The sequence below is a fragment of the Pongo abelii genome, chromosome 19, assembly GCF_028885655.2.
Source record: "Pongo abelii isolate AG06213 chromosome 19, NHGRI_mPonAbe1-v2.0_pri, whole genome shotgun sequence".
Classification (NCBI taxonomy): Eukaryota; Metazoa; Chordata; class Mammalia; order Primates; family Hominidae; genus Pongo; species Pongo abelii.
The window spans coordinates 73,821,309-73,848,620 of record NC_072004.2 but is presented as its reverse complement, the minus strand read 5'-3'; the positions used below and the strand labels follow the sequence as shown (position 1 = coordinate 73,848,620).

The 27,312-nt window shown below is 51.5% G+C and overlaps 2 protein-coding genes and 1 long non-coding RNA gene across 17 annotated transcripts in view; 1 reads left to right on the top strand and 2 right to left on the bottom strand.

Moving 5' to 3' along the window:
• Positions 1-1,003: 1,003 nt before the first annotated feature.
• On the top strand, positions 1,004-19,793 carry ETV4 (ETS variant transcription factor 4). Of its 9 annotated transcripts, none has more exons than XM_054535678.2 (14): positions 1,125-1,268; positions 1,881-1,991; positions 2,181-2,274; positions 2,521-2,568; positions 9,332-9,397; positions 11,102-11,155; positions 13,548-13,674; positions 14,188-14,349; positions 14,600-14,865; positions 17,459-17,518; positions 17,687-17,755; positions 17,963-18,135; positions 18,402-18,503; positions 18,897-19,793. In XM_054535678.2, exons 2-14 carry the CDS (start codon positions 1,932-1,934, stop codon positions 19,119-19,121), a joined length of 1,506 nt encoding a protein of 501 aa, XP_054391653.1. In that variant the 5' UTR covers positions 1,125-1,268; positions 1,881-1,931; the 3' UTR covers positions 19,122-19,793. The 9 variants fall into 9 exon arrangements, with proteins under 9 accessions (XP_024090408.2, XP_054391656.2, XP_054391653.1 ...); XM_054535683.2 differs by having other exon boundaries at positions 17,459-17,533; XM_054535677.2 differs by lacking the exon at positions 1,125-1,268 and adding an exon at positions 1,535-1,676 and having other exon boundaries at positions 17,459-17,533.
• LOC134760494 (uncharacterized) lies at positions 3,092-11,581 on the bottom strand. The gene is made up of 2 exons (XR_010137997.1): positions 11,083-11,581; positions 3,092-3,365 (listed from the first exon to the last, which is right to left on the bottom strand). It is a non-coding gene; the product is annotated as an uncharacterized LOC134760494 (long non-coding RNA).
• Positions 19,794-20,839: 1,046 nt separating the features above from the next.
• The window catches only part of DHX8 (DEAH-box helicase 8), a 44,045-nt gene continuing 37,572 nt past the window's right edge, over positions 20,840-27,312 (bottom strand). For 4 of the 7 annotated variants that reach the window (XM_009251686.3, XM_009251685.4, NM_001133478.1 and 1 more), the window contains 4 exon segments: positions 26,751-26,879; positions 26,075-26,271; positions 25,418-25,597; positions 23,318-24,007 (listed from right to left, as the gene is read on the bottom strand). In XM_009251686.3, coding sequence (XP_009249961.1) covers positions 23,788-24,007; positions 25,418-25,597; positions 26,075-26,271; positions 26,751-26,879 — 726 coding nt within the window. In that variant the 3' untranslated portion in view covers positions 23,318-23,787. 7 annotated transcript variants of the gene reach the window in all.

Sequence of the window (27,312 nt, the reverse complement as noted above, 5' to 3'; positions counted from 1 at the left end):
GCCCAAGCACCCCAGCTCCTGTCAGATGTCTGTCTTGGACATAGCTGCTTGCCTGGAACCCATCACTGTATCTGACATGATAAATGTTTATTGAAAGAAGTGGTGAATGGATGAGATGATAGAGACTATGACCAGCTTCTTAGCTAAAACTGAAACCCATCCTGCCTCCAGATCATCAGATCCTTTGGGGCTTTTCTCCTTTTGCTGGCTCTCAGATTAGAGGGAAGATGGCTGAGAGGGAGCTACACTTTCAGAACTCATCTACCGTGGGGCTTTTGGTTTCTGCTGCAATCAGTAGAAAGTGGGTCACAAAACAGCTCTGCAGAGAACAGACCCTTGAGGAAAAGCCTGGATTCTGTGCCAGTTTGCATTTATTGATCACCTACTGTGTATCAGTTGTCACATAGCTTAACTCATTTAATCATGGCTTCAGAGAGGTGTACAGGACAGTGTGAGGGATTTGAGGCTGTAAACCCCAGAGGTGCTGACTAGCTGAGTGATCTCAGGCGAGTTACCATCCCTCTCTGAGTTTCATTTTTAATATATCTGTAAGATACAAACGATCCATTTCGCCGGGTTATGGAAACGAAATGAGCACGTGGAAGCGGAGCGCTTCATAAATGCTAGTTATTATTGTTCCTCTGGGCACACAAGCCCGGTCACCTCCCTCCTGGGCGCACACAGACATGTTCATACTCCCACGTACACGCAGATGCAGAGACGTGTGCAGACGCCAGCCGGAGGAGCACGCGGCGCATCAGACCCAAGACCGTGGCGAGACGGTGGAGAAGCCGCGGGGTCCTCGGCTTCTCTCTTTTTCTCTCGGTTCTTTATGAATGAACTCCGGCCGCGAGTTTTATTTTTTTATGAATGGGAGCCGGAGAACTGAATGAAGCCGGGAGCCAACCCCTACATTCTGATTGGCCCCCGCGGCTGGGAAACTCCGCCCCCCGGCCGGGCCGGACGACTCTCCGGATTGGCGGGCGTGCCCAGCCCTGGGGTTCCATTCACAAAAGTCAATGAAACAAAGGGAAACGGGGGGCGGTGTGGCGGGGGGGAGGTGGAGACCCGAGGCCGAGCGAAGGAAATGCACCAATCAGCTGCTCCCCCGGGCTCACAACTGTCTGCGGCGCCCGAAAAACAAGTCGGTGCGCTGGGGACCCGGGGCCAGGGCCGCCTTACTCCGGCCTAGCCCCGCGGCCCTCGGTGCGGGCCCCAGGGCATGCTCGGGACCCCCCGCGGCTCCAGCCCAGACGCCCCGGCCTCAGGTGAGGCTGCAGGAGGGAAAGGGAGGGAGATTGTCTGTGATTCTCCGCTTCGCGTCCAACGCACACCACACTCACTCTCACCACCCGCCTCCGCAGATTCCAGGGCGGGGGTGGGAGGCGCTGGGATTCAGGGTTGGAGGGGGCGCGGGAGTTGTGGGCATGCGATGATGGTGTGCGCCTCGCCTGCTCCTCCGCGCGCGCGCGTGCGTACACACACACACACACACACACACACACACACACACACACACACACACACACACACACACACACACACACACACACACACACACACACACACACACACACACACACACACACACACACACACACACGTCTTATGTAATCGAGCCCGGGTAAAGCAGGGCTGCAGAAAGCAGAAACGGCGAGCCCGGCTCCTGGGAGCAGGTGGGACCTCCTTTGGCCTTTGGCGGGAGGGGAGTGGTGGTGGCGCTCCGCCTGGCAGGCGGAAACCTCCCCATCGCCCCAGTGAGTCGGAGAAGTTTCGCCGTCGGACCCAGAGCCTTGGGACTGCCCCCTCCCGCCACCCCTCCCCGCCCCCATCGCAGCCCTCCTTGGATGGTGTGCGAACGCAGCCCCCTCCCCCACCAGGTCTCGGCCCCCGCTTGGGGCCCCGGCCGTGCGGCCGGAGGGAGCGGCCGGATGGAGCGGAGGATGAAAGCCGGATACTTGGACCAGCAAGTGCCCTACACCTTCAGCAGCGTGAGCGCCGCGCCGGCCTCCACGCCCGCCCCGCCCCGCACCCAGCCCCTACTCTCACCACAGCCCCCCTCCCCGCAGTCCCAGCGGAGTCCTGGGCTGCCCCGCCCCTGAGTCACCCGAGGACCCCAACCTCGTCCCCCAGACTAAGCGCCTCAGGGTGACTCGGGGCATTCTCCCCGCTTCTCGCAGAAATCGCCCGGAAATGGGAGCTTGCGCGAAGCGCTGATCGTCCCGCAGGGGAAGCTCATGGACCCGGGCTCCCTGCCGCCCCTCGACTCTGAAGGTAAAGAGCAAGAGAGACAAACCGCGACCCTCCTCCGCCACACACACACACACACACACACACACACACACACACGGCCGATTCTGGAACCCCCGCCTGTTTCCCCAAAAAACTCGCCTCCAAGGGATTCTGGTCATTCTTCTCGGTCCCTACTCCCAAGGCAGGGGAGTCATCGGGGCTTGCTAGGGCCCCTTGTTTCTTACCATCCCCTCCATCTCACCTCCAATTCCACTATTTACCCCTCAGATCTCTTCCAGGATCTAAGTCACTTCCAGGAGACGTGGCTCGCTGAAGGTGAGTAGTTTTGTGACATTTTCTATTTTGGGAGGCTGGACAGGGGGACACTCCGTAGCCCCTGGTATTCCACCCTAAGCCCTACACTTCTCCTCTCCCTTCCCTGCCTCAAGGAGTTCTCCAAGGCCCTCTCCCCAGGTCCCTTGCCACTCTACTCACCCCAGCGCCCAGCGTGGACACTTATATTGATATTTATTTTCTCTACCCTGAGCCAGGCTTGTGTAACTAGGCTTGAGGATGAATCAGACCATTGTGTGGGGTATTTGCTTATTTGAATGGAACTTGGCCCCAGGCCCATTTTCCTGGTTGAAATTTTCATTTGCAAAGTTTGTTTTGCAGAAGCTGCCAGGCCAAGGTGCGTGTTGGGGTGTTGTTGGTGGGGGGGGGAGCAATTAATTTGTCACCTATCCTCCGGAGTTGCCCAAGCATTGATTCTTATCCCCTGGATTTCTCTTCTTCCCGACCCCCAGCACCAAACAATTTACTGTCCAAGCCAAAAGAACAACAAAAGTTTAAATAATTCTTTTCTGCAGTCCTTTGGCACAGAGAGCCCAGGGCTCCCTCCCCAAATAGCCTTGATTGTAATTCTAATAGCAAGTGTTCCTCCCTCCTCCATCCCGCTTGAATACCTCTGCCTCCAGGCAAATTTCCCCCTTCCTGTGTGCTGGGGAGTTAGCTGTGAGCTGGCTGGGGTGGGGTCCGTGGCTGGGCCTGATGGGGAAGTGGTGTGTTCAGGAGGTTTCCTGGTTGGATTCTTCAGTGCGTTTTGGTGGGGCCTGAGAGTGTCGCTGGTGGGGCTGCAGGTGGGAGGGAAAATGGTGGTTTAGCCAGTCTCTGAGAGGGAAGGGTTAACTACCCCCATCTTAGGGTTTATTTTAATGCTATGAAAATGAAGAAGCCAAAACACTAGGAACTCCTTTTTTGAGGTCTTTTGGAGGTATTTTCCTTAGGATCTCCTCATCCCTCCACCCTGGGTATCTAATTTTTTTAAAGCTCAAATCCAACTATCCTGGAACTCTCCATAGAAGCTTGGAGTAAAAAGAAAATGACCCCTGACTAGATCCTTGGAGTGAGACTAGGTCTGTCTTGCCTACTACGATATTCTAAAAATATATATGTTGACAGAATGACTGTTTAGCATAGAGCAAGCACTCAAGACATTTTGTGGAATTAATGGCTGAACGGCAGTGTGAGTGCTGGAGGGATCTGGAGGTTCTGAGGGTATCGTGTGCATCATCCCCGACCCTGCAAGTCCTGCATGCCCAGCTCCAATTTACAGGCGGAGCTTTGTCCTGTCTCCCCATCCACCTCCTGAGGTTCCGGAGCTGGGCTAGAGGTGAAGAACGCAGAGGTGTCAGTTTCCATGGGCTCTCAAAGACTTCCTTTCCCAGCGCCTGATTTCTCTCTGGCTCACCGGGCTTCATTCCTTGCCTGTCAGCTGAGAGTCCCCACAGTGGGCAGCTCCTAGGGCTGTGAACTAGGGGTGGGCCGAGGTTGGCATTTTGGCAGCAGCTGGACCATCTGTGCCTGGGTTTGAGATGGGAGGGGGAGGAAAATGCTCTCATCTCTCTACCTTGGAAGTCCCACCCCTTGGCCAGGGGTCTGGAGAGGGTACGAATGTCTGTCTGTGTCAGTGTCAGTGTGACAGCAAGTGTGTGTGTGTGAGAGAGAGAGACAGAGAGAGAGAGAGAGAGAGAGAGAGAGTGTGTGTGTGTGTGTGTGTGTGTGTGTGTGTGTGTGTGTGTGTTAGTTACATGCTGCTGCCCTGTACATTTAAATCCAGTGGGTGGGGAGGTGGGGGTGGGGATTGCAAGGCGGAGGTGAGGGGGGTGGGCGCTGGGATCTCCTTGGTTCCCTCTCCTTCCTTCTGAGGGAGCAGCTCAGGTTCCCAGCTGGCGATGGATGGCCAGGCCTGAGGGGGGGATGCGGAGGCCGATCGCTCCTTCTCACTTTCTCTGCGGAGACAGATGCAGCTCCCGGGGCCCTGTCCCCCTGCACCATCCCAACACCACCCCAGCCTCCTCTCCTGTCTCTTCCCACCAGGTCAGTGACCCCGGCAACCCATGGGGAGCTTTGGGGTGGCAGGGAGGGACTAGCTTCTTTGGAAACTTGCCAGTGGTGGGACGCATTAGGAGGAATGGGGACCAGAGCCCAACCTCCCTCTCTCAGTTTGATTTTTTCCAAAGCCCCAATTTGGAGAGAAGCAGCAAGGGTAGTGTGGGTGGGTCTGCGAAGACTTAGCATTTGGAGAAGGCACAGGTTGGAGCCGGGCAGATACAGGGAGATTCCGATGTGGTTGCAGGTTCGGTGTCCTATGTCTGGGCGTTGAAGGGTGAGTGTGACTGCGGCTTTATGGAGGCAGCTCACATATCCTTGGGGTTGGGTTTTTGTACACAGGGGGGAATGATGTGAGGCTAGGAGGGCGTGTCTGATTTGGGGGTGTCTGGGATCTGTTGAGATGTTGGGGAAAGAATCAGGCTGCTACAGGGAGAACCAGGCTCACGCAGGCTGAGCCCAATATGTGTCTGGCTATGGTAAAAGATATGCTGGTTTCTTGTCGAAGGTTCCTTTCCAGGCTTGTCAGGAGCCCTGAACCCTTGGGGAAAATGACTTTGTTGTCTATTTGGTAGTAAGGGCCATTGACTCTAGGCCATGACCCCTTTGTGTGAGGCTGGGGTCTGTGGATTCCCAGAAGCCCTATGGATAGGTTGCTGGGATCCTTGATCCCTCTGATACTGTGTGTAAAATTGCTGGAAGTGCACCATACATAAAGGTGTATGGATTTTTTTAGGAAGAGAATGACCCATAGATTTTATCAGATTCTCGAAGGGATCGATCTGCGCTCCCCTTTTCACAGGAATCACTGCTCCCCAACCCTCCTCCAAGGGCTCCAGTCCCTTTGCCCTTTGGCTGTCCCAATCATATTTGTAGGTTCAAAAAAAGACCCCATGTGTGGGAGGGCACATTTCACCCTGTGCTGTCGTGCTGTCGTGCTGCCGCAAGAGTGAAGTAAAAGGAATTAGGGTGTGTGCGTCCCTGAATATGTGTCGGAGTGCATGTACACTGGTGCCTCGGCATGTCTGTGGGGAGGGATGAGGTTAATCCCCTCCCTAATCTTTCCCAGATACAATGCCTTCTTCTCCATCTTTCTGTCTCTTCCCCTTCCTGAAGACTCCTGGGGACAAATATGTCCCCTCCACAACTAGTGAACTGGTTCCTTCCAGTACAGAGGCTGCCAGGATGGGGGCAGGGTAAGGGACAGCGGTGACACAATGGAGCAGAAGCTCTGGAGAACGCCTCTACCCCCTTCACCCTATGACTGGATCCTGGGAAGAGGGTGACCGAGCATATATAGTGTGGGTGGCTAACCTATGGTGGGCTTCAGTGTGTCTCTGTTTTAACTTCTCAATTCTTCCAGAATCCAGCTTGGGAGACCTCCAAGCCCCTCCTTTTTTTTTACTGACCCCCCTTTTCGAAAGGAGAGTCCCTAAAATTCTTTCTCTCTCTCTGGGCATTATGCTGTCTTGGCACTTTTCCCACCCCCTCCTTAATCATCTGCCTCTTCCCCAGAAAGATAAACTCCATCTTAGTACCGGGATGGAGCTGGGGACAGACCCTGGCACACTGGCTTGGCAGCCAAGACTCAGCCAAGTTAACAAATAAATAAAGAGAGTGGTGTACACTTAAGACCAAACATGGTAATTAAAAATTCTCCTGCTTTCCAGGAACGGGAGGCTCAGTGTTCCTATTTCTATCCTGTTGACAGTCTCTGGATGACTGAGGGCCCTGGCCTACCCCTTTGGGAGAAGGCCAGTGTTTGGGGGAGGGGCTGAGCTAGGACAGATTTCTCCTGGCTCTGGGAAGAGGATGGCGCCACCTCTTTTGGGGGGTGGTCTGTGTGCTGGAGGAAGCCTCCTGGACTGCTGGGCTGGACAGGTCCCTGGTTAAACTGTCAGGCCCGAGGCAGGAAGAAAGGTAAGATGATGCTGAGGGTTCTCTGCTCTCCAGCACCAGTGACGCCAGCAGGAGATACCCCCAGCCCATTACCTCAATGGAAAGTAGCAGTTAATGAGGCCCCAGGGGTGGGGCCGGAGTGCGTCAGCCACCCCTGAGTTCTGCACCACCCTTTCCCTTGGGACCCTTCTTGCCTAGTAGGAGGGAGGGAAATGTTGGTCACTCTGCTCCCATCACCCCGGCTTCCTGCCACCTTGGGGGATGTTGCCTCTGAATGGACCAGAGGGCACAGCAGGGATGAGCCTGGCTTTGCATCCCTGGGCAGGTGGACAGATTTGGCCTCTTACCCTCTATCCAAATGTGCCTGTTTTTAAGGTTGTGGTGGCTGAAGTGAAAGGAGTACCTGAGCCCAGGAGTTCGAGGCTGCAGTGAGCTCTGATTGTGCCACTGCACTCAAGCCTGAGTGACAGAGGAGACTTCCTTATAATAGATTTTAAAATGCAGATGCCTGGGCCCCACCCCAGTCCTATGGAATGGGATTCTCTGGAGGAGGGGACTGGGAATCGTGTTTTTATTTTATTATTATTATTACTATTATTTGAGACAGGGTCTCACTCTGTTACCCAGGCTGGAGTGCATTGGTGCGATCGCGGCTCGCTGCAACCTCCACCTCCCGGGTTCAAGCGATTCTCCTGTCTCAGCCTCCAGAGTAGCTGGGATTACAGGCGCCCGCCACCTTGCTGGGCTAATTTTTGTATTTTTAGTAGAGATGGGGTTTCGCCACATTGGCCAGGCTGGTGTAGAACTCCAGACCTCAGACTGTCTGCCGGCTTAGCCTCCTAAAGTGCTGGGATTACAGGCGTGAGCCACCACACCTGGCTGTAATCATGTTTTTAACAATGTCCTGGTGACTCTTGAATCAGGCCAGTTTGGGAATGGTTATCTTTTTGCCGTGTTTGTGCTCCTGAAAAGATGTGTGCTGGCTGTGTGTTTCTGTTTGTTCTTGCCAGCGGATTTCATGTCTCATTGATTTCTTTGGTCACTTCAGACCAAAGTATTATTATGTTGACTTGTCCTAAGTTCTCGTTTAGCTGCTGGTGGGTTCCTGATTCTTAAACTCCCTCTCCCTAATGCTTCTATCAAGAAATCAACTATCTATTAACATAAGCCTATGTTTATAAACACTTGGCACCTCTGATATTTAAAGCAAATTGTTGAAGAGTATTCTCCCCAAGCAACATATCACAACCTAAAGTATCCCCTGTGAAATGTGCTTTCCTGGAGAGGACCTGCCTCTAGTGTTGCCTTGTGTGTGGAGAGGGGGAGCCTGCAGGGAAGGGCTAGGATGGTCAGGATCTCTTCAGTGCATGCCCTCAGGCCCACAGTGCTGACTCCTGCCAGCCTGAGGACAAACGATTATTGCATGTTTATTCATGTAGTCAAGAAATAACAGCACTGAGTGTCTACTCTAACCCTGTGCTGGGTGCTGGGGCATCAGATGACAAGAAAGATAAAGCTCTTGCCCTCACAGAGCTTAACTTCCTGGTGGAGGAGATAGATAGATAACAAACAGGTAAACATAAATTAATATGTTCAGGTGGCAATATGTGCCAGGGAGAAAACAAAACAGAGATGCAATAAAGAGCCAGGAGGAACCACTTTGGTTTAGGGGTGGTCAGAGAAGGCCTCTCCAGAGATGTCAAAGTGAGCTGAGACTCTGATGGCAAGGAAAAAAAGAAAAAGGCAAGAAAGCATCTGGGGAAGAAGGAATAAGCTCAGCAGGTTTGAGGGCTAGAAAGGAGACCGGAGTGCCGCAGATTCACAGGCAAGGAGAGGCAGGTCAGAGAGGTAGGCAAGGCCAAGTCATGCAGAGCCTTGGAGGCCAAGGGCAAGCGTTTGGATTTCATGCTTTAAATAACAGAGAGAAATGATTCGATTTCTGGTGTAAAAAGATCACTGTGACAGCTAGGTGGAAAGCAAGGGACTATAGGAGGTAAGAATAAAAGTAGGGTATCCTGTAAGAGGCTGTGGGTGAAATCCAAGTAAGAAAGGATGGAGCCTTAGCCTAGAGAGAAGCAAAAGAGATGGGATATGTATTTGTATAGGCCGGGGGTGTGGAGGTTTTTTCTAGCCATCTCATACCCCTCACCAGCCATTATGACCTCTCTGGGCATTTTATCAATCAGTTTCCCCGTTGTCCAATCTGAGAGCAGTCTTCAGGGAAGGAGAGCCCAGCCTTCTCGGGCTACAGGTTCCACCGCATCACCCTAGAACCACTGTCTTCCTGGAATAATATCAGGAAGTTCTTCTTGGTGTCTACACTTCCTGCTGTGATCCATTTATTTTTGAGAGAGGGGCAAAAGTGGGCCAAGACTCTGGGATCAAGGGAGATACTTAGCTGTGTAACCACCTGAGAAGCCGCCCTCTGGGGAGGCCAGAATAAGAACTAGAAATCTGAGTTTGATGTTCAGGTTAGAAGCCATGGATGAGCTGCTGCTGTATTTCAGTTTTCCTGCCTATTCCCCAACCCAGCTCCACCCATCCTGGCATCCTGGGAGAGCTCTTCAGATCGCCAACCTTGGGAATCCCTCCCCTCCTTAGCTGCACATTAAAGGGATGAGGCACTTATGTACTCAGCCAGTGTCCTTTGCCTTCTGCAATGGTCCCAGTCACAAGCCTCCTGCTCTCCCACTGTCATCCTCCATTTTTATTTTATTTTATTTATTTATTTTTGAGATGGAGTCTTGCTCTGTCGCCAGGCTGGAGTGCAGTGGTGCAATCTCAGCTCACTGCAACCTCCACCTCCCAGGCTCAAGTTACTCTCCTGTCTCAGCCTCCGGAGTAGCTGGGATTACAGGCGTGCCACCACGTTCAGGTAATTTTTTTTTTTTTTTTTTTTGTTGAGATGGAGTCTTGCTCTGTCACCCAGGCTGGAGTGCAGTGGCGTGATCTTGGCTCACTGCAAGCTCGGCCTCCCAGGTTCACGCCATTCTCCTGCCTCAGGCATACTCCTGCCTCAGGAGTAGCTGGGACTACAGGCACCCGCCACCACACCCGGCTAATTTTTTTTGTATTTTTAGTAGAGACAGGGTTTCACTCTGTTAGCCAGGATGGTCTCGATCTCCTGACCTGGTGATCCGCCTGCCTCGGCCTCCCAAAGTGCTGGGATTACAGGCGTGAGCCACCGCGCCCGGCCTAATTTTTGTATTTTTAGTAGAGACAGGATTTCACCATGCTGGTCAGGTTGGTCTCAAACTCCTGACCTCGTGATCCGCCCACCTCGGCCTCCCAAAGTGCTGGGATTACAGGCATTAGCCACCATGCCTGGCCTTTATTTTTCACTTTTTTGGACAGAGTCTCACTTTCTCACCCAGGCTGGAGTGCAGTGGCATGATCTCAGCTCACTGCAACCTCTGCCTCCTGGGTTCAAGCAATTCTCCTGCCTCAGCCTTCCGAGTAGCTGGGATTACAGGCGCCCACCACCATACCTGGCTAATTTTTTAATTTTTTAGTAGAGATGGGAGTTTCACCTTGTTGGCCAGGCTGGTCTCAAACTCCTGACCTCAAGTGATCCTCCCGCCTCAGCCTCCCAAAGTGCTGGGATTACAGGCATGAATCACTGCGCCCAGCCACCCACCGTGTGATTTTATTTATTATTTAATTTTATTTTTCTTTTGAGATGGAGTTTCACTCTTGTTGCCCAGGCTGGAGTGCAGTGGTGCGATCTCAGCTCACTGCAACCTCTGCCTCCCAGGTTCAAGCGATTCTTCTGTCTCAGCCTCCTGAGTAGCTGGTATTATAGGCTCCCGCCACCACGACCAGCTAAGTTTTGTACTTTTAGTAAAGATGGGGTTTCGCCATGTTGGCCAGGCTGGTCTCGAACTCCTGACCTCAGGTGATCCACCCGCCTTGACTTCTCAAAGTGCTGAGATTACAGGCGTGAGCCACCACGCCCGGCCGCCTCCTATGTGATTTTAAATCCACAGGATCCCACTGCTTGTAATGCCTGCCCATCCTAGACATGACTGCTGTGAGCTTTAAGGGAGTTTTGTAAACTCTGAGGGGCGAGGCTATTTCACTTCAGAAAAATGGAGGAAATAAAGACAAAGCATCTAGAAAAAGAAAGACTGGAATCTGCTCAGACAGGTTCTGAGAACAGTCTTCCCTCCTGGGTCTTAGTGGAGCCCAGAGGTGGAGGACACTAGGACCTAGGGTGGAGCAGCCTTTAGTCTCAAGCAAGCTTGTCCAACCCGTGGGCCTGCGGGCCACTTTCAGCCCAGGGTAGCTTTGAATGCGGCCCAGGCCCAACATAAATTCCTTGTAAAATTTCTTAAAACATTATGAGATTTGTTTGAGATTTGTTTGTGATTTTTTTTTTAAGTTCATCAGCTATCGTTAGTGTTAGTGTATTTGTGTATTTTATGTGTGGCCAAAGACAATTCTTACAATGTGGACACCCCTGGTCTAAAGGCTGTTGGTCCTTTCTTGGCTGTTGCTAATCTGCAGGGCTGCAATAATGGAGCCTCCCAGGGGACAACCAGGGCCCCGCCCCAAACTCACCTCTGACCTCTCTCTGCAGCTCAGGTACCAGACAGTGATGAGCAGTTTGTTCCTGATTTCCATTCAGAAAACCGTGAGTAGAGGTCCCTGGGGAGAGGGTATAGGGAGTGGAGGATGGCAGGAAGTGAGTCATAGGATAGAGAAGCACAGGAGAGCAGCTTGTTCTCTCCTAAAAAACAGTGGTGTTTGATCTCAAAGACCAAGGCAATAACTGGAATGAAAACCTTGGTTGAAATCTGGGGCTTGCCATGTTCTTCCTGTGTGACCTTAGAGCAGACACTATCCTTCTGGTTCTCCATTGCCTTATATCTGAAGTGAGGGGCCCAGGCCAGTTCAGCAGAGTCAAGTTCTAGTGTTTCGTTTGTTTGTTTTTCCCCCCAAGACAGAGTCTTGCTCTGTCACCCAGGCTGGAGTGCAGTGGCACAATCTCGGCTCACTGCAACCTCCGCCTCCCGGGTTTAAGCCATTCTCCTGCCTCAGCCTCCAGAGTAGCTGGGATTACAGGCATGCACCACCACACCCAGCTAATTTTTGTATTTTTAGTAGAGATGGGGTTTCACCATGTTGGCCAGGATGGTCTTGAACTCCTGACCTTGTGATCCGCCCACCTCGGCCTCCCAAAGTGTTGGGATTACAGGCGTGAGCCACTGTGCCCGGCCCCAGTTCTAGTATTCTAAGTTACTTTCATAAACTGGGGACAATTTTGCCTCCCAAGAGACATTTGGTAATATCTGTAGACATTTTTGGTTGTCACAATTGAGGGTGGGGTGCTACTGGTGTCTAGTGGATAGAGGGGCCAGGGATACTGCTAAAAGCATCCTATGATGCTCAGGACAGCTCCTTACAATATATTAATAAAACACTATCTGGCCCACATGTCAGTAGTGCCACTGTTGAGAAACCCTGCTTTAGGCTGGGTGTGCTGGCTTACGCCTGTAATCCCAGCACTTTGGGAGGCTGAGGTGCGTGAATCACGAGGTCAGGAGTTTGAGACCAACCTGGCCAACATGATGAAATTCCGTCTTTACTAAAATAAAAAAATTAGCCAGGCATGGTGGCATGTACCTGTAATCCCAGCTACTCAGGAGGCTGAGGCATGAGAATCGCTTGAACCTGGGAGGCGGAGGATGCAGTGAGGCAAGATTGAGCCACTGCACTCCAGCCTGGGTGACAGAGCGAGGCTCCATCTCAAAAAAAACAAAAACCAAAAAACAAAGAAACCCTGCTTTAATGTCAGATACTTTGCTGTCAAAAACAGCAGAGAATAGTTGGTTACAAACGGCATTTGACTGGACTGCGGTTAAAACTGAATCTCACTCACACTGGCTTGGAACCAACTCTTTGCTGCTCAGCCTCGTGGCCAGAGTTTGGGAACCCAGCAGGGGCCACAGGAAAGGCCAATGTTCTTCACAGATAAGTAGGAGCATGTGTATAATGTTAGCTGACATTCAAGTGGGCCAATATCCAACCTCAACCAGAAAAAGAAAGATTTATTTATTTATTTATTTAGAGACAGAGTTTCACTCTTGTTGCTCAGGCTGGAGTACAATGGTGTGATCTTGGCTCACTGCAACCGCTGCCTCCCAGGTTCAAGCGATTCTCCTGCCTCAGCTTCCCGAGTAGCTGGGATTATAGGGATGTGCCACCACGCCTGGCTAATTTTTTTGTATTTTAGTAGAGATGGGGTTTCTCTATGTTGGTCAGGCTGGTCTCGAACTTCTGACTTCAGGTGATATGCCCGCCTTGGCCTCCCAAAGTGCTGGGATTACAGGTGTAAGCCACTGCGCCCGGCCAAGAAAGATTCTTTATATCCTCAAATAAGAAAACATGTCACTCCCTTGGAATTTTCCAGGGCACTCAGGAAAACTACAGGCCCTAGGTTGGAGGTGCTCACTCCTTGAAAGTGTTTTCTGGGGCCTGGGGTTGCATTAAATATTTCTGTTTTTTGTTTCTTTTTGAGACAGAGTCTCGCTCTGTCACCCAGGCTGGAGTGCAGTGGCATGATCTTCGCTCACTGCAATCTCCGCCTCCCGGGTTCAAGCAATTCCCTTGTCCCAGCCTCCTGAGTAGCTGGGACTACAGGCATCTGCCACCATGCCCGGCTAATTTTTTTTTGTATTTTTAGTAGAGACGGGGTTTCACCATGTTGGCCAGGCTGGTCTTGGACTCCTGCCTCCCAAAGTGCTGGGATTACAGGTGTGAGCTACCGTGCCCAGCCTAAATCTTGAACTTTAGATGGTTTATTTGGTTAATAATCAGACACTAGTCTGATGTATAAACTAGACATAATGTAAATAGCCAAAATGTTCTTGTCTCACTGCGGATCTCAGAAAATCGATACCCAGAGAGGGAAGGAGGCTGTACCAGTCACCCAGCTGGTCCTTAAAGCTCAGAAGGTATCAGAAGCCCTGCCTGCCTCTCGTGTGACAGGCTGTGGCCTTGCTCTGCCCCCTCCACCCCTACAGTAGCTTTCCACAGCCCCACCACCAGGATCAAGAAGGAGCCCCAGAGTCCCCGCACAGACCCGGCCCTGTCCTGCAGCAGGAAGCCGCCACTCCCGTACCACCATGGCGAGCAGTGCCTTTACTCCAGGTGAGCCCCAGCCTGGACCTGGTGAAGGGTAGGAGAAGCGTTCCAGAGGAGGGAGGCAGGGGGCACCCATGAGCAGAGGCAGCAGCTGAGATGCAAATTAGACAACAGAAAGGATTTTCTAGCTCCTGTAAGGAAGCAATACAGCTAAGGATTTCCTCTAAATAGTCAGACGGAAAACGCAGCAGAGGGCCTCAGGAATACATACTGAGTCCAGAGCAGATTCTGTTTCCACCGAGAGGCCCACTGTCCCACCTAAACCATTGCTCTGAGCAACGAATCCCCCCTGTATGAATCCAAGGGGTTCAAGACCAGCCTGGGCAACAGAGGGAGACTGTCTGAAAAAAGAAAAGAATTGGCTAGGGCTGAGTCTGTGGCTCCTGCCGTTCCCTTCTCAGCCCCCTCTGTCCTTCCTTCTCCTATAATCCCTGTGACCTCGCTTTCCTAGGAATGAAGGGTTCAAAGACGCTTGCCAGCCTCTCTGCCCCCTCACCTCTGTCTCCTTCTCAACTCCAGTGCCTATGACCCCCCCAGACAAATCGCCATCAAGTCCCCTGCCCCTGGTGCCCTTGGACAGTCACCCCTACAGCCCTTTCCCCGGGCAGAGCAACGGAATTTCCTGAGATCCTCTGGCACCTCCCAGACCCACCCTGGCCATGGGTACCTCGGGGAACATAGGTAAGGAGACAGGGAAACCCACTGCTCATGGGCCCAGGTGTTTTTTCTTCAATTCCTGAGTGTTCTCCCTAAAGACTTGAGCTGTGGGGTGGTAGAGGCGGGGGGCGGCGGAATAGAGAGGGAGAAATACTGACACCCCAGTCCCCTACCCCCCATGCCAGAGCCCACTCTAAAAGCCTAGGCGTAACAGGCTCGAGGAAGGATAAATTTAAAGTTCTCTTCTCTTCCTTCTCCATCCAACCACATCCAGCTCCATCTTCCAGCAGCCCCTGGACATTTGCCACTCCTTCACATCTCAGGGAGGGGGCCGGGAACCCCTCCCAGCCCCCTACCAACACCAGCTGTCGGAGCCCTGCCCACCCTACCCCCAGCAGAGCTTTAAGCAAGAATACCACGATCCCCTGTATGAACAAGCGGGCCAGCCAGCCGTGGACCAGGGTGGGGTCAACGGGCACAGGTACCCAGGGGCGGGGGTGGTGATCAAACAGGAACAGACGGACTTCGCCTACGACTCAGGTAAGAGACTGGGGTGGGGCAGGCTGGCATGTGATCAAGTGAAGAGTTCAGTTAAGCCCACAATGTCTCCCGAGTTTTTTTACATTGCTGTTTACCATTTCATACATCCAACCCACCCACCCACTTTTTTTCTTCATAATTTCAAAAGAATTGTTATTTTTTTTCTTTCTTTCTTTTTCTTTTTTTTTTTTTTTGAGACAGGGTCCTGCTCTGGCCCAGGCTAGAGTGCAGTGGCACGATCTCTGCTCACTGCAACCTCCGCCTACCAGGTTCAAGCGATTCTCGTGCCTCAGCCTCCCGAGTACCTGGGATTACAGGCACCAGCCACCATGCCCGGCTAATTTTTGTATTTTTAGTAGAGATGGAGTTTCGCCATGTTGGCCAGGATGGTCTCGAACTCCTGACTTCATGTGATCCATTGCCTCGGCCTCCCAAAGTGCTGTGATTATAGGCATGAGCCACCTCTCCCGGACAAATTGTTACTTTTCAATGAGCAAACCTACATTCAGATTAAAAGATAAGGGGGGCCCCCCCAGGGCATGGTGAGTCATCTGTAATCCCAGCACTTTAGGAGGCCATGTCGGGAGGATCGCTTGAGCCCAGGAATTAGTTCAAGGCCAGTTTAGGCAACAAAGTGAGACCCCGTGTCTATTTATAAAAAAGTAAAATAAAACTAAAATAAAGGGGGATGTAGATCCTGCCCTCAGGTAGCTTGTGACTTAATAGGAAAGTTAAGGCATTTATTTCTATTTAACAGGTGTTTGAGGTTTTAATTACCTATTAAGACCAAACTACTGTGACAGAAACATGAGTGTGCAGAGTTGGGAAATACGAAGATCAATAGGATGTGTCTGGTCCCTACCCCCACAGAGGCTTAAAAATACAAAGGGATTTGAATGAAGAGAAACATGAATTTGAAACTAGCCAGGCTCATGGTTCTTGCTAGTTCTCAAAGCAAGGGTTTGTTGCTATTGAGGGCAGGGTTTTGTTGTTGTTTTGTTTTGTTTTGTTTGTTTTGAGACGGAGTCTTGCTCTGTTTGTTTTGAGACGGAGTCTTGCTCTGTTTGTTTGTTTTGAGACGGAGTTTTGCTCTGTCGCCCAGGCTGGAGTGCCACTGGGTTCAAGCGATTCTCATGCCTCAGCCTCCCAAGTAGCTGGGGTTACAGGTGCCCATCACCACCCCCAGCTAATTTTTGTATTTTTAGTAGAGACGGGGTTTCACCATGTTGATCAGGCTGGTAGGAGCACAGATTAATATGTGGTTTACACATCCTGTTTGAGCCTCCCGGTTGATGTATGCCCTGGCCAGAGGCTGGGCACTGGAAGTAGGGACTTCCTTAAATTCTAATTCCACCTGGCTGTTGACTGGAGTGAGATGCACTCACCTATGTTCATAAATAGCTACAGTTCAAAGCCCCAAGGGCCGAAGGAGGGCCAGTCCCAGGAAGGGTCCAGAAAACCCTGCCTTTTCTTCTTTCCTCCAGGCTTTTGTTACGTTAGTAGCCCTAGATCTGAGTTTATTAGAGTAGGCCCAGAGCTAGCTAGAACTTTAGAATTTCCCTTTTTGTGGTGCCCACAACCGTTCAAGGGCAGGGGGATGAACCACAACCCCCTAGGCTGTCCAACTGAGAACCGGATGGTGCTCCTGTCCTCAAATCCAGGGCATAAGCTTGAGCCAGGCTTGGCAGTGAGCTGGGGAGAGGAGGAGGGAGGCACTGTTGCCGCTGACCTTCAAAGGCTGTAGACCGGAGGGGATTGTGTTACATGCCCTTGAACTCCTGCCCCTCCCCCCAGCTACTCCTGAATGGAGTCAGGAATTCCATTCACAAAATGGAGGCATGAATGAGCCCACCCTCCCGCCTCCTCCCGGTGGTGTCATGTTTCACCATCTTCTTATTCATAGGTGGGAGTAGAGTTGGGGGAGGGCGGGAAGGAGTTGGAACTTAAACGGGTGGCTTCACACAGCCACCTCCCCGATGTGGAGTGGGGAGGTTTGTATCCTATGCAGTGGAATGAAATGAAGTGGAATGTGCTCTGTTAGACCTGAAAAAACAAGGCCCAGTGCCCACTGCCTCTTCCCCAGATGCATGCAGGCGCACGCTCTCAGTTTCTGTCACACACACACACACACACACACACACACACACACACACATACACACGCGCGCGCGCGCGCACAGGGCTGGGAACCTGACCTGCTGACCGGACATTTTTGTCCATTCTGAGGGAGTCTTAGGCGCGGACACCGAACCCTTTCCCCGGACGTTCATCTCACCCTCCCTCCTCCCCCTGAACTCGCAGGAAACAGCTGCTCCCTGGTAGCTTGGGCCCTGCAGAACAGCTTGCCCAGCCCCCGCTGCTGCCTTCCATGGCCTCAGCCCCAGCCCTCAAGTTGAGGAGGGGTTCCAGCATCACACTCCCTCTGGGTGAACTTTCCCTGCAATTTTGTGGTTGGCAGGCAACCTGGGCAAAGAACAGTCACCAGGAAGCAGGCTGGAAGGAAGAACTTCTTGAATGTGGATAGGACTTCCTCCTCCCCTGCCCTCCAGCTCCACCCCAAGCCACCTCTCACATCACCCTTTCTTCCCCCACAGATGTCACCGGGTGCTCATCAATGTACCTCCATACAGAGGGCTTCTCCGGGCCCTCTCCAGGTGACGGGGCCATGGGTAAGGCAGCCCCCCTTCCCCTGCCAAGCCCTCCATGTTGGGGGAGGGAGCGCTGCCATGGGGGAGGGTCTCCCTGGCCAGGAGTCCCTCTGGACTCTCTGGGGTCTCACGGTGAACCCCCATATCTGAGCAACCCCCAACTTCCTCCACAAGGCTATGGCTATGAGAAACCTCTGCGACCATTCCCAGATGATGTCTGCGTTGTCCCTGAGAAATTTGAAGGTCAGAGAAGTGACTGTTCATGGGAGGGTCAAGGTCTTATCACACTGTGTCCCTGCAGGAGTCACATCACGTTTCATTGTTGCAAGAGGGAGGGACCCATAGAAAAGTACCTGGGGAGACCCCTTCGAGAAATCCCTGGGGTGGGAGGCGGTTGCCTGGGGGACCAAAAGACACAAACCCAACACCTCCTATTTTCATGTTCCCCAGGAGACATCAAGCAGGAAGGGGTCGGTGCATTTCGAGAGGGGCCACCCTACCAGCGCCGGGGTGCCCTGCAGCTGTGGCAATTTCTGGTGGCCCTGCTGGATGACCCAACAAATGCCCATTTCATTGCCTGGACGGGCCGGGGAATGGAGTTCAAGCTCATTGAGCCTGAGGAGGTGGGCCTCTCGGATGTCCCCAGCCCTCCTTTCCAAAGTTTACGGCCTGGAGGTGGGAGAACCTGGGAAATGGTGGCACATGCCTCCACCATGATTCTTGCTTTACCTAACCTGAATTCTTGCCAAGCCTAAGTTTGCGGGCTGATGCCTTGTTGCAGGGCTAGCTTAGCACTTTGCACCAAGAATCTCAAGTGCTCTTTCTGACCTTACCCCATTTTTTCCTCTGCCAAAGTAGCATCTCTACCCCAAAACTGTTTTGTCCCCAGGTCGCCAGGCTCTGGGGCATCCAGAAGAACCGGCCAGCCATGAATTACGACAAGCTGAGCCGCTCGCTCCGATACTATTATGAGAAAGGCATCATGCAGAAGGTGGGGGCTGTGGGTCTAGGGACAAGGTGGTGGGGGGCAGTGGCTGTGAGAAGCTGATTGGGGAGAGGGTCAGCAGAGCAGTTCTCAGCAACTTTGTAGGATCAGATAATGAATCAGTCAGAGAGACAAGAAATTGTGGAGAATCCCAAGGTTCTCCTCTCCCAAAAAAGTGCAACACTGTAACTGAGAAGCCCAAGCATGGAGAAGTTGAGATGAAAAAGGAGTAAGAACTGTGAAGGGAGAGTCAGCTTCTCAGGGGAACCAGCATGGGAGAGAAATGCCCCAAGCATCTGCCTGTACTGGTAGAAGGGCTGCATTCTCCACTCCCCCACCTTACTCCATACAAAGGCTGGGCGGCTAGCCAGGCTGACCAGACCTTCTCTCTCCCCATAGGTGGCTGGTGAGCGTTACGTGTACAAGTTTGTGTGTGAGCCTGAGGCCCTCTTCTCTTTGGCCTTCCCGGACAATCAACGTCCAGCTCTCAAGGCTGAGTTTGACCGGCCTGTCAGTGAGGAGGACACAGTCCCTTTGTCCCACTTGGACGAGAGCCCCGCCTACCTCCCAGAGCTGGCTGGCCCTGCCCAGCCGTTTGGCCCCAAGGGTGGCTACTCTTACTAGCCCCCAGCGGCTGTTCCCCCTGCCGCAGGTGGGTGCTGCCCTGTGTACATATAAATGAATCTGGTGTTGGGGAAACCTTCATCTGAAACCCACAGATGTCTCTGGGGCAGATCCCCACTGTCCTACCAGTTGCCGTAGCCCAGACTCTGAGCTGCTCACCGGAGTCATTGGGAAGGAAAAGTGGAGAAATGGCAAGTCTAGAGTCTCAGAAACTCCCCTGGGGGTTTCACCTGGGCCCTGGAGGAATTCAGCTCAGCTTCTTCCTAGGTCCAAGCCCCCCACACCTTTTCCCCAACCACAGAGAACAAGAGTTTGTTCTGTTCTGGGGGACAGAGAAGGTGCTTCCCAACTTTATACTGGCAGGAGGGTGAGGAGGTTCACTGAGCTCCCCAGATCTCCCACTGCAGGGAGACAGAAGCCTGGACTCTGCCCCACGCTGTGGCCCTGGAGGGTCCCGGTTTGTCAGTTCTTGGTGCTCTGTGTTCCCAGAGGCAGGGGGAGGTTAAAGGAACCTGGGATGGGTGGTGCTGGGTATAAGCAGAGAGGGATGGGTTCCTGCTCCAAGGGACCCTTTGCCTTTCTTCTGCCCTTTCCTAGGCCCAGGCCTGGGTTTCCACTTCCACCTCCACCACATCTGCCAGACCTTAATAAAGATCCCCACTTCTCCCATTAGTTCTCCTGTGTCCTCTTTGCTGCCATGTGGGAACAGACCTGGGGGTAGAAAGAGCTCTGGCCTTGAAGCAGAGCTGACTGGTTTGGGGCCAGGCCCTGACGCTTAAATCCCCCTGTGGATTTGAAAAAAGGCAGTTCACCTGACCGTTTCTCTTCTGAAAAATGGGTTTAATGATACCTGCCCTTCCCCCTTCCCAGCATTACTGTGTGAGGATTCAGAAATAATGGACGGGGGTACTTGATAACCTGGACAGGCGCCCCTTGTGCACTTTGGGCCCGCTTCCGGCAGCAGTCTCCCTGCCCCTGCGGGCGGGTCAGGTGGGCTACTGAGTGGCAAGGCTATCCCTCCTGAGACTTCCTCAGACAGGGTTTTGGTCTTTGGTTTCTGTGATCCCAATTGTTCCCATGACCCTGCTGCCCCACGTAGACCCCAATTGCATGTCCTCCATCCTACCTCAGCTCTAGGTTGCTACTTTTGCTGGGGTTGGGGACAAGTGTTTGTCTGGAGAATGGGGCAAAGGAGAAAGGCTCCCAGGCCAGATGGTACAGAGAGAGGCTAGAGCAGGCCCTGGATTCTGGCCAGTGATTAGATCTTCGGGGGAGTGGGAAACGCCTAGATTCTCCTTGCCCAAATTTGGGAGAGATCAGAGTCCTGTGGCTGAGTTTTTTGGGGGTTGGTAGAAATGGCAAAGCAGACAACATGGTGACACCTACGGAGGAAGTATGACCAAGATGTGACAACAGGTGGGAGGGGCAGAATGGGTGGTTCTAGAGCCAGCTCCTATGTAAACCGCTGCCCAGGAGACATGCTCAGGTAAAAACCGGTGCTCTCCTGTTAAATAGAAACTGCAGCTGTGCTGAGGTTGGGCCAGCCCAACTCTATTCATGTCTCAGGTTGGCCCAGCACCAACCTGAGACCATCCCTTGCAGGAAGGGATGCCCCTCGACCACTACCCACAAATAAAAGGCAACATTACTTCTTCCTAGAAACACAAAATATCAATGTACTGACACAATTTAGTGCAAGAAACAGAACATTTTAAAAACAGGTTTTAAAAATATATAATTTAATGCCACATTAAAGCCAAGCTATCATGGTGGGAAGAAGGTATAAAAATCGGGTGGAAACCCTGAGGGCCAAGTACACACACAAAGAGAGAGGGATTTAGCTGAGAAGCAGCATCCAGGGAAAGAAAGGTCTCCACAAGCTGAGATGATTGCCCTCTGCCCTCTGAACTGTTCATTAACAAGTCACCAGTCCCAGTTCTTTGTTCAAATCCTCAAACTTGGAGAGGCACTGCTCCAATGAGACAGCTACAGAAACCACGGGGAGGAAGTGCTTTGGGCTGCAGGAGAGACAGTCAAAGCCAAATCACGTCCAGGCGGGATGAAGTAAACCTGGACCGAGGAGCCTGACCCAGCTGCGGAGCTCACACATGCCCCATAGGGACGGTCCCCCCATATACACAAACAGCACACTCAGCATGTGTGCAGAGGCAGGCAACTCCTGAACTTGGTTCTCGCTGGGTGGGGGTGAACAATATACTTCAATGGCCAAGAAGATCCCAGCTCTCTGCATGAGACCCACATCCTCTCCTGGGCTGTCACTCAATCTTGGGAAATACTGGTTCAAGGAAGAGAAACAAGGGCTCCATTGTGTGAGAGCAGCAGGCAAGCTCCCCTTCTGCATCTGGACAAGACCCCCCCCTTCTCCCTCAGAGCAGGCTCAGCTCAGCTGCTGACATTGCTTTCCTGATGGTCAAAAGGTCAGAACCCAGCTATGTTGTCATAGCAGAGAAGTGACCTCAGCTCTAGGGTAGAGATGGTCAAGGAACACCCACAGAATGGGGATCCTTCTTTTTCCTCCACCTGAGCCAGAAAGATAACCAACCCTGCTGTCTCATCCTTGGCCCATTCAACATCCCTTTTCAACCTCAGCTTGAAACCCAACCCCCCCTTCCCAGGTGTCAACATTGTCAGTGCTGGGCACTCAGTCAGGACAGGCTAGGCCACTATATCCAGGAGTGTTTCTGAATGGGGAAAATTTGGGCTGGAATTAGGACTGGGAGCCAGGTGTGGTGGCATGCACCTGTAATCCCAGCTACTCAGGAGGCTGAGGCAGGAAGATCACTTGAGCCCAGGAGTTTGACGCCAGCCTAGGCAAGATGGCAAGACCCTGTCTTAACAAAAACAAAAACAAAACAAAACGAGATTGGGGAGGTGGGTGCCCAGTCCCCGTTTCCCCTTTGGTTTCATTTGAGGTCCCTGTACTGTCTCTCCCGAGAAGGCCTTCAAGGTTAACACACAACAATGCCCTGCCCCTTGATTACTGGCCTGGGCTTACGAAGGCGCATACTCAGAATCAGGAGGCACTCACTCAGCTTAATGAAGGGGCAGGGATCTGCAGTCAGCAGACTGCCTGGCCTATATTCCTCTCCCTCGGACTCTTTCTGAATTGTGTCTTTAGGGTGTGGTTTGCTGCCCAGTGACAACATACATTCCTTTATATCCTGGAATGTTATATAGTCTCTCTTAGTGTCTGGCATACAGTTCTACAGTAGTTCTAGCATTTACATCACTTCAGAACTTACTAACAACATAAGGACAGGAAAAGCAGCACCGTAACAGGATGTGCCCAATCTCTCAGAAGCTTCTCTACAAGTACTACATCCAGACCAGCTTTCCCCAAGTTCCACAACCTGGCCTGGCAAGACCTGCCTGATGTTCCGCCAGGTAAGGAGCCTCCTCAGTGCAGAGGACAGTGGCTCTGGACTGTAATCCCAGCACTTTGGGAGGCAGAGGCAGGTGGACTGCTTGAGGCCAGGGATTGGAGAGCAGCCTGGGCAGCATAGTGGGAACCCATCTCTATGGGAAGAAAAAAAAAAACCCTCCTCAGGAGCTGTGAGGAGGGCACAAGGAGGTGGCCATTCCCCAAGCAAGTGCTAGGAAAAAACCACTAAGAACAAGCCCTGCAGCACAGATACTGGCAGCACAAACCAGCTGAGAGGAGGGGTGTTATGTTTGTTTTCTGTTTGGAGTGGGGAAAGGGAGGTTTTGACCATAAAATCCCTTTGTTAAGGTCTATCCAGGACCTCAGGGGAAAAAAATAAAAACAAAATAAAATAAAAGCTGTGTTGTTACTTACTATGTTTCAAAACGAAATGGGATATGCTGCACATTGCGAATGTGGTGGGAGGTAGAGGAAGCAAGGGGAAACCTTCTGTATTTAATATGTGCCATCTGTAGCCACTCAGGCCTCCAGACTGAAGTGCTCTGTGGAGAGGACATGGTTGATCATCGGGCGATCCCCCAGCACGGCCCGGCTAGTGCTGATGCTGAAAGACAAGGCTGGAAGTCTGGGCTGTATGTCGTTTCCGAGTGCAAAGAGGCCCTGTGCTGTGGTTTTAGGGGATTCAGGGGATTCTCATCATGTGTGCCAGAGCACAGACACTAAATCTCCCTCACCCTGAGCCCAGGCCAATATCCTAATCTTTCGGCTAAAAGAAAACAGTCACAGAAAACGATTTTTGTTTCCTTAAGAAAATAAATATTTCCAGGAGGTCAAGCCAAAGTACAGGGGCTGGGAAGGGGGTGGGAAGTGGGGCAAACACTTTAGATGAGCACAGTAGCTCCTGCTAGCTGGGGCATCAGGGCCCTCACCATGTCCCTGCACAAGATGCTCGCCCACTCCACCTTCCCATCCTGGGGCTGCACAAATTGTCCCTTTCTTGAAGTTGATGCAATGTGTCTCTGTGTTAGATATGAGCTCCCAACTGGGCCCAAGGACTTGGGGTGATGGAGGCTGGAGGCTCTTGCCAAAGCCAGGCTTAACTCCCTGTTTCTATTTTACCAGCAGGGAAGAAATGAGAGTCGAGTTGAGAAAATGCTCAGTTAAGACAGTCACAGGACAGCTGTATCCTCAGGACCAGCCTGTCATCGATAAGTCCAAGCTCCGCCTACTGCTGCTGGAGAGGCAAATGAACAATCTTGCCTTTCAGCGCCGTCGGAAGGCTCGAGATATTCTCCAGGCGTTGGGTTCCTCATAGCGGTTGTACAAGGGTTCAAGACGCTGTTGCTTCTTCTGTTTGCTTAGCTTAGTTGGGTCTGAGACCTTGAAGAAGGCTGGGGCAAACTCCACAAGCCACCGAGGGTCGATGGTGGTAACTTCACGCATGTATTCCTTGGTGGTCAGCACCAGCTCATGGTACACCACCCTGAGGGGGGACAGAGATAGGACTCAAGCCTCTGGATATAGGCCCCACTCTACAGTCGACCTGGTCCCTAGTAGGCCTCAGCTGAGCTTACATTTTATACTATTACCTCTCCTGCCTGACATCTATAAGACTGCAGTCTGTTTATGACAGCCACACCCCAATACTGAAGCACCCGCACACCTCTAACCACAAGAAAGGTCTCAGGAAAATGTGTTCTAGTCCTGGCTCTGGCTCTAACTAGTTAAGTGACATGGAGCCAATCACATCCCTTCTTTAATCTGTTTCTTGCTCTATAAAATGTGAGGGTGGTTTATTAGAATGTTTCCACAGAATTCTAGGGCTCTGAAGAGGGGCCTCACACTGCCACAAGGGATGGAGAAGGCCAAACATGCAAGAAGCCACATTTCTAACCCTTCTACTGTGATAACATCGTGGTTTTAAATCAGTTTTATATTAGGGTTCTAGATAGAGTCCAATTTTTTAAAAATGCTACTTTAAAACAAGTTTTTTTTTTTTTTTTTAAAAAACATCACTAGGTAGTTGTTTTTTTCTTTTTCTTTCTTTTTTTTTTTCTTTTTTGAGACAGAGTCTCACTCTGTCTCCCAGGCTGGAGTGCAATGGCACAATCTCGGCTCACTGCAACCTCCGCCTCCCGGGTTCAAGCTATTCTCATGTCTCAGCCTCCCAAGTAGCTGGGATTACAGGTGCCCACCACCACGCCTGGCTAACTTTGTATTTTTAGTAGAGACATGGTTTCACTATGTTGGTCAGGTTGGCCTGGAATTCCTGACCTCTGGTGATCCACCTGCCTCGGCCTCCCAAAGTGCTGGGATTACAGACGTGAGCCACCATGCCCGGCCACTAGGTAGTTGTTTTTTTTTTTTTTTTGAGATGGAGTTTTGCTCTTGTTGCCCAGGCTGGAGTGCAATGGGTGATCTCGGCTCACCGCAACCTCCACCTCCTGGGTTCAAGCGATTGTCCTGTCTCAGCCTCCCAAGTAGCTGGGATTACAGGCATGCGCCACCACACCTGGCTAATTTTGTATTTTTAGTAGAGACAGGGTTTCTCCATGTTGGTCAGGCTGGTCTTGAACTCCCGACCTCGGCTGATCTGCCCGCCTCAGCCTCCCAAAGTGCTGGGATTACAGGTGTGAGCCACCGTGCCTGGCCAATAGGTAGTTTTTTTAAACCACAATTTTTTTTTTCAACTAGGTCTCACCCCTATGATTTTAATTCTTTCATAGGGTTTGATACATTGTGCCTAATTCAGGTTTCTGCTGCTCTAGAAAGGCAGGCAGTGTTATACTAGGACATACTGGGAGTAGTGAAGACACAATCACAAAATACCAGGAGATTTACAGGTTTTTCTCTGCCCAGAAAAGCCCCTAGACCCTGGGACATGTCCACCTACCATTCTGGCTGTCTGTTGAAGAGGGCACTGGAAGGATGGATATAGACCACCTGCTGGTCGATCAGTGTCCGGTAACCCTCCTGCGGGTCTTTCTTGGCAGCATTACGGAAGAACCCACTGCAGATGGCCTTCTGCACTCGGACTGTGGACTTGCCACAGGAAACAACATCCAGCTTGTGTCTATCAAGATAGGACAAAAGATATGAGCCCACTCGGCTTTCACAAGTCTATTTTCACAATGACAGTGCCCAACACATCCATCTTGGGGTGCCCAGAGTAGTCACCAGGATCTTCCTTCCAGCCCTAAGTGTACTACAGAGGCAGCTCTACACAGTAGGCAGACGGAGGCACTCAGAGACGGACACTTTGTTTAGACAGGTATTCAATTCCACAGTAATAATGTTCATGAGGGTTGCAAACAAACAGCATTTTTTTCAACAACAAATAATCTTCCTCTTAGGTATCTGAGGTAATTCTCAGGCATACCCTTACTTGGGGAGAAGGAATATAACAAAGATGGAAAAGCTGGAGGAAAAGGGTTATGTGAGGAGCAAGAGAAAAGGTGCCTATAGCTTTATAGGTACACACAGAGATGAACAGACATGATACTCAAGGTGGTTCAACTCAAACATGCAGAGTCATCAGATTCCGGCTTACCTGTCCATTATGCCTAACATCTGCTTGCGAATGTCCTGGGCCCGGCGCAGGGAACGAGCCTGGATAAAGTTCTCATAGCACCATGGGTTGGAGAACTTGTTGTTCTTCCAGGAGTTGTACACAGCTAGCAGGGTGAGGTGGTCCCCTTCAGTCTGGTGGAATTTGGCCTTCTTCTGATCTGCAAGGGCTTGTTTATCCTGCCAAGCAGTGGGACAGAGGAACATTTCCGACTCAACAGCTACTAACTGAACATGGAGCAATTCTAGGGAGCCCTACAAGACCCTATCAAAAGTGTCGACATCAGGCTAGGCATGATGGCTCAGGCCTGTAATCCCAGCATTTTGGGAGGCTGAGGCAAGAGGTTCACTTGAGGCCAGGAGTTTGAGACCAGCCTGGCCAACATGGTGCAACCCTGTCTCTACTAAAAATACAAAAATTAGCAGGGCATGGTGGCACATGCCTGTAATCCCAGCTGCTCTGGAGGCTGAGGCAGGAGAACTGCTTGAACCCGGGAGGTAGAGATTGCAAGATCATTCCACTGCACTCCAGCCTGGGCAACAGAGTGAGACTCCATCTCAAAAAAAAAAAAAAGTCCACATCAAGCATTGGAATGGCAACAGGCCAACTACCCCAACTTCATGGCACCCCCATCTAAACTTGGATCTGAACTTCCTACCTTGGGCCTATAGAAGACATTCTGCACAGACAGCATGGATACAATGGTCAGCATTTCCTCACTGCAGCCCAGATGCACAGACATGATGAGCATTTTGCATAGCATTGGCTCCAGAGGGAACTCTGCCATCTAGAGGGAGAAAAAAAGACTACAACTGCTTCCCTGTGGAAGACACATTTGGATTCACCATAGCAAGACCTTGGTCAGAGTGGGTAACAACACAGATTTTCCCAAAGCATAATGATGCCTTGGGATGCCTTTCTCTATCAGAAGAACGCTGTTGTTTATTCTTTTCCCAAATAAACTCCAACGGGATGTATGTGACCAAGCATATAACTACTGTTGGGGTAGATGAGAATTTTGCAGATGCCGTTTCTAATTAAGGCTACATTCAGTAATACATCCTCAGGCAAAATTAACTATGAACAGAACACCTTTTTGTATAAAGAAGAAACAGTTTAAAGTGATAGTGGAGAAATTCAGGTTAAAAACAAACATTTAGAATTCTACTCAAAGCTTATCCACGGCCTCAGCCTGATTTTGTACAGACTGAAGGATGTGA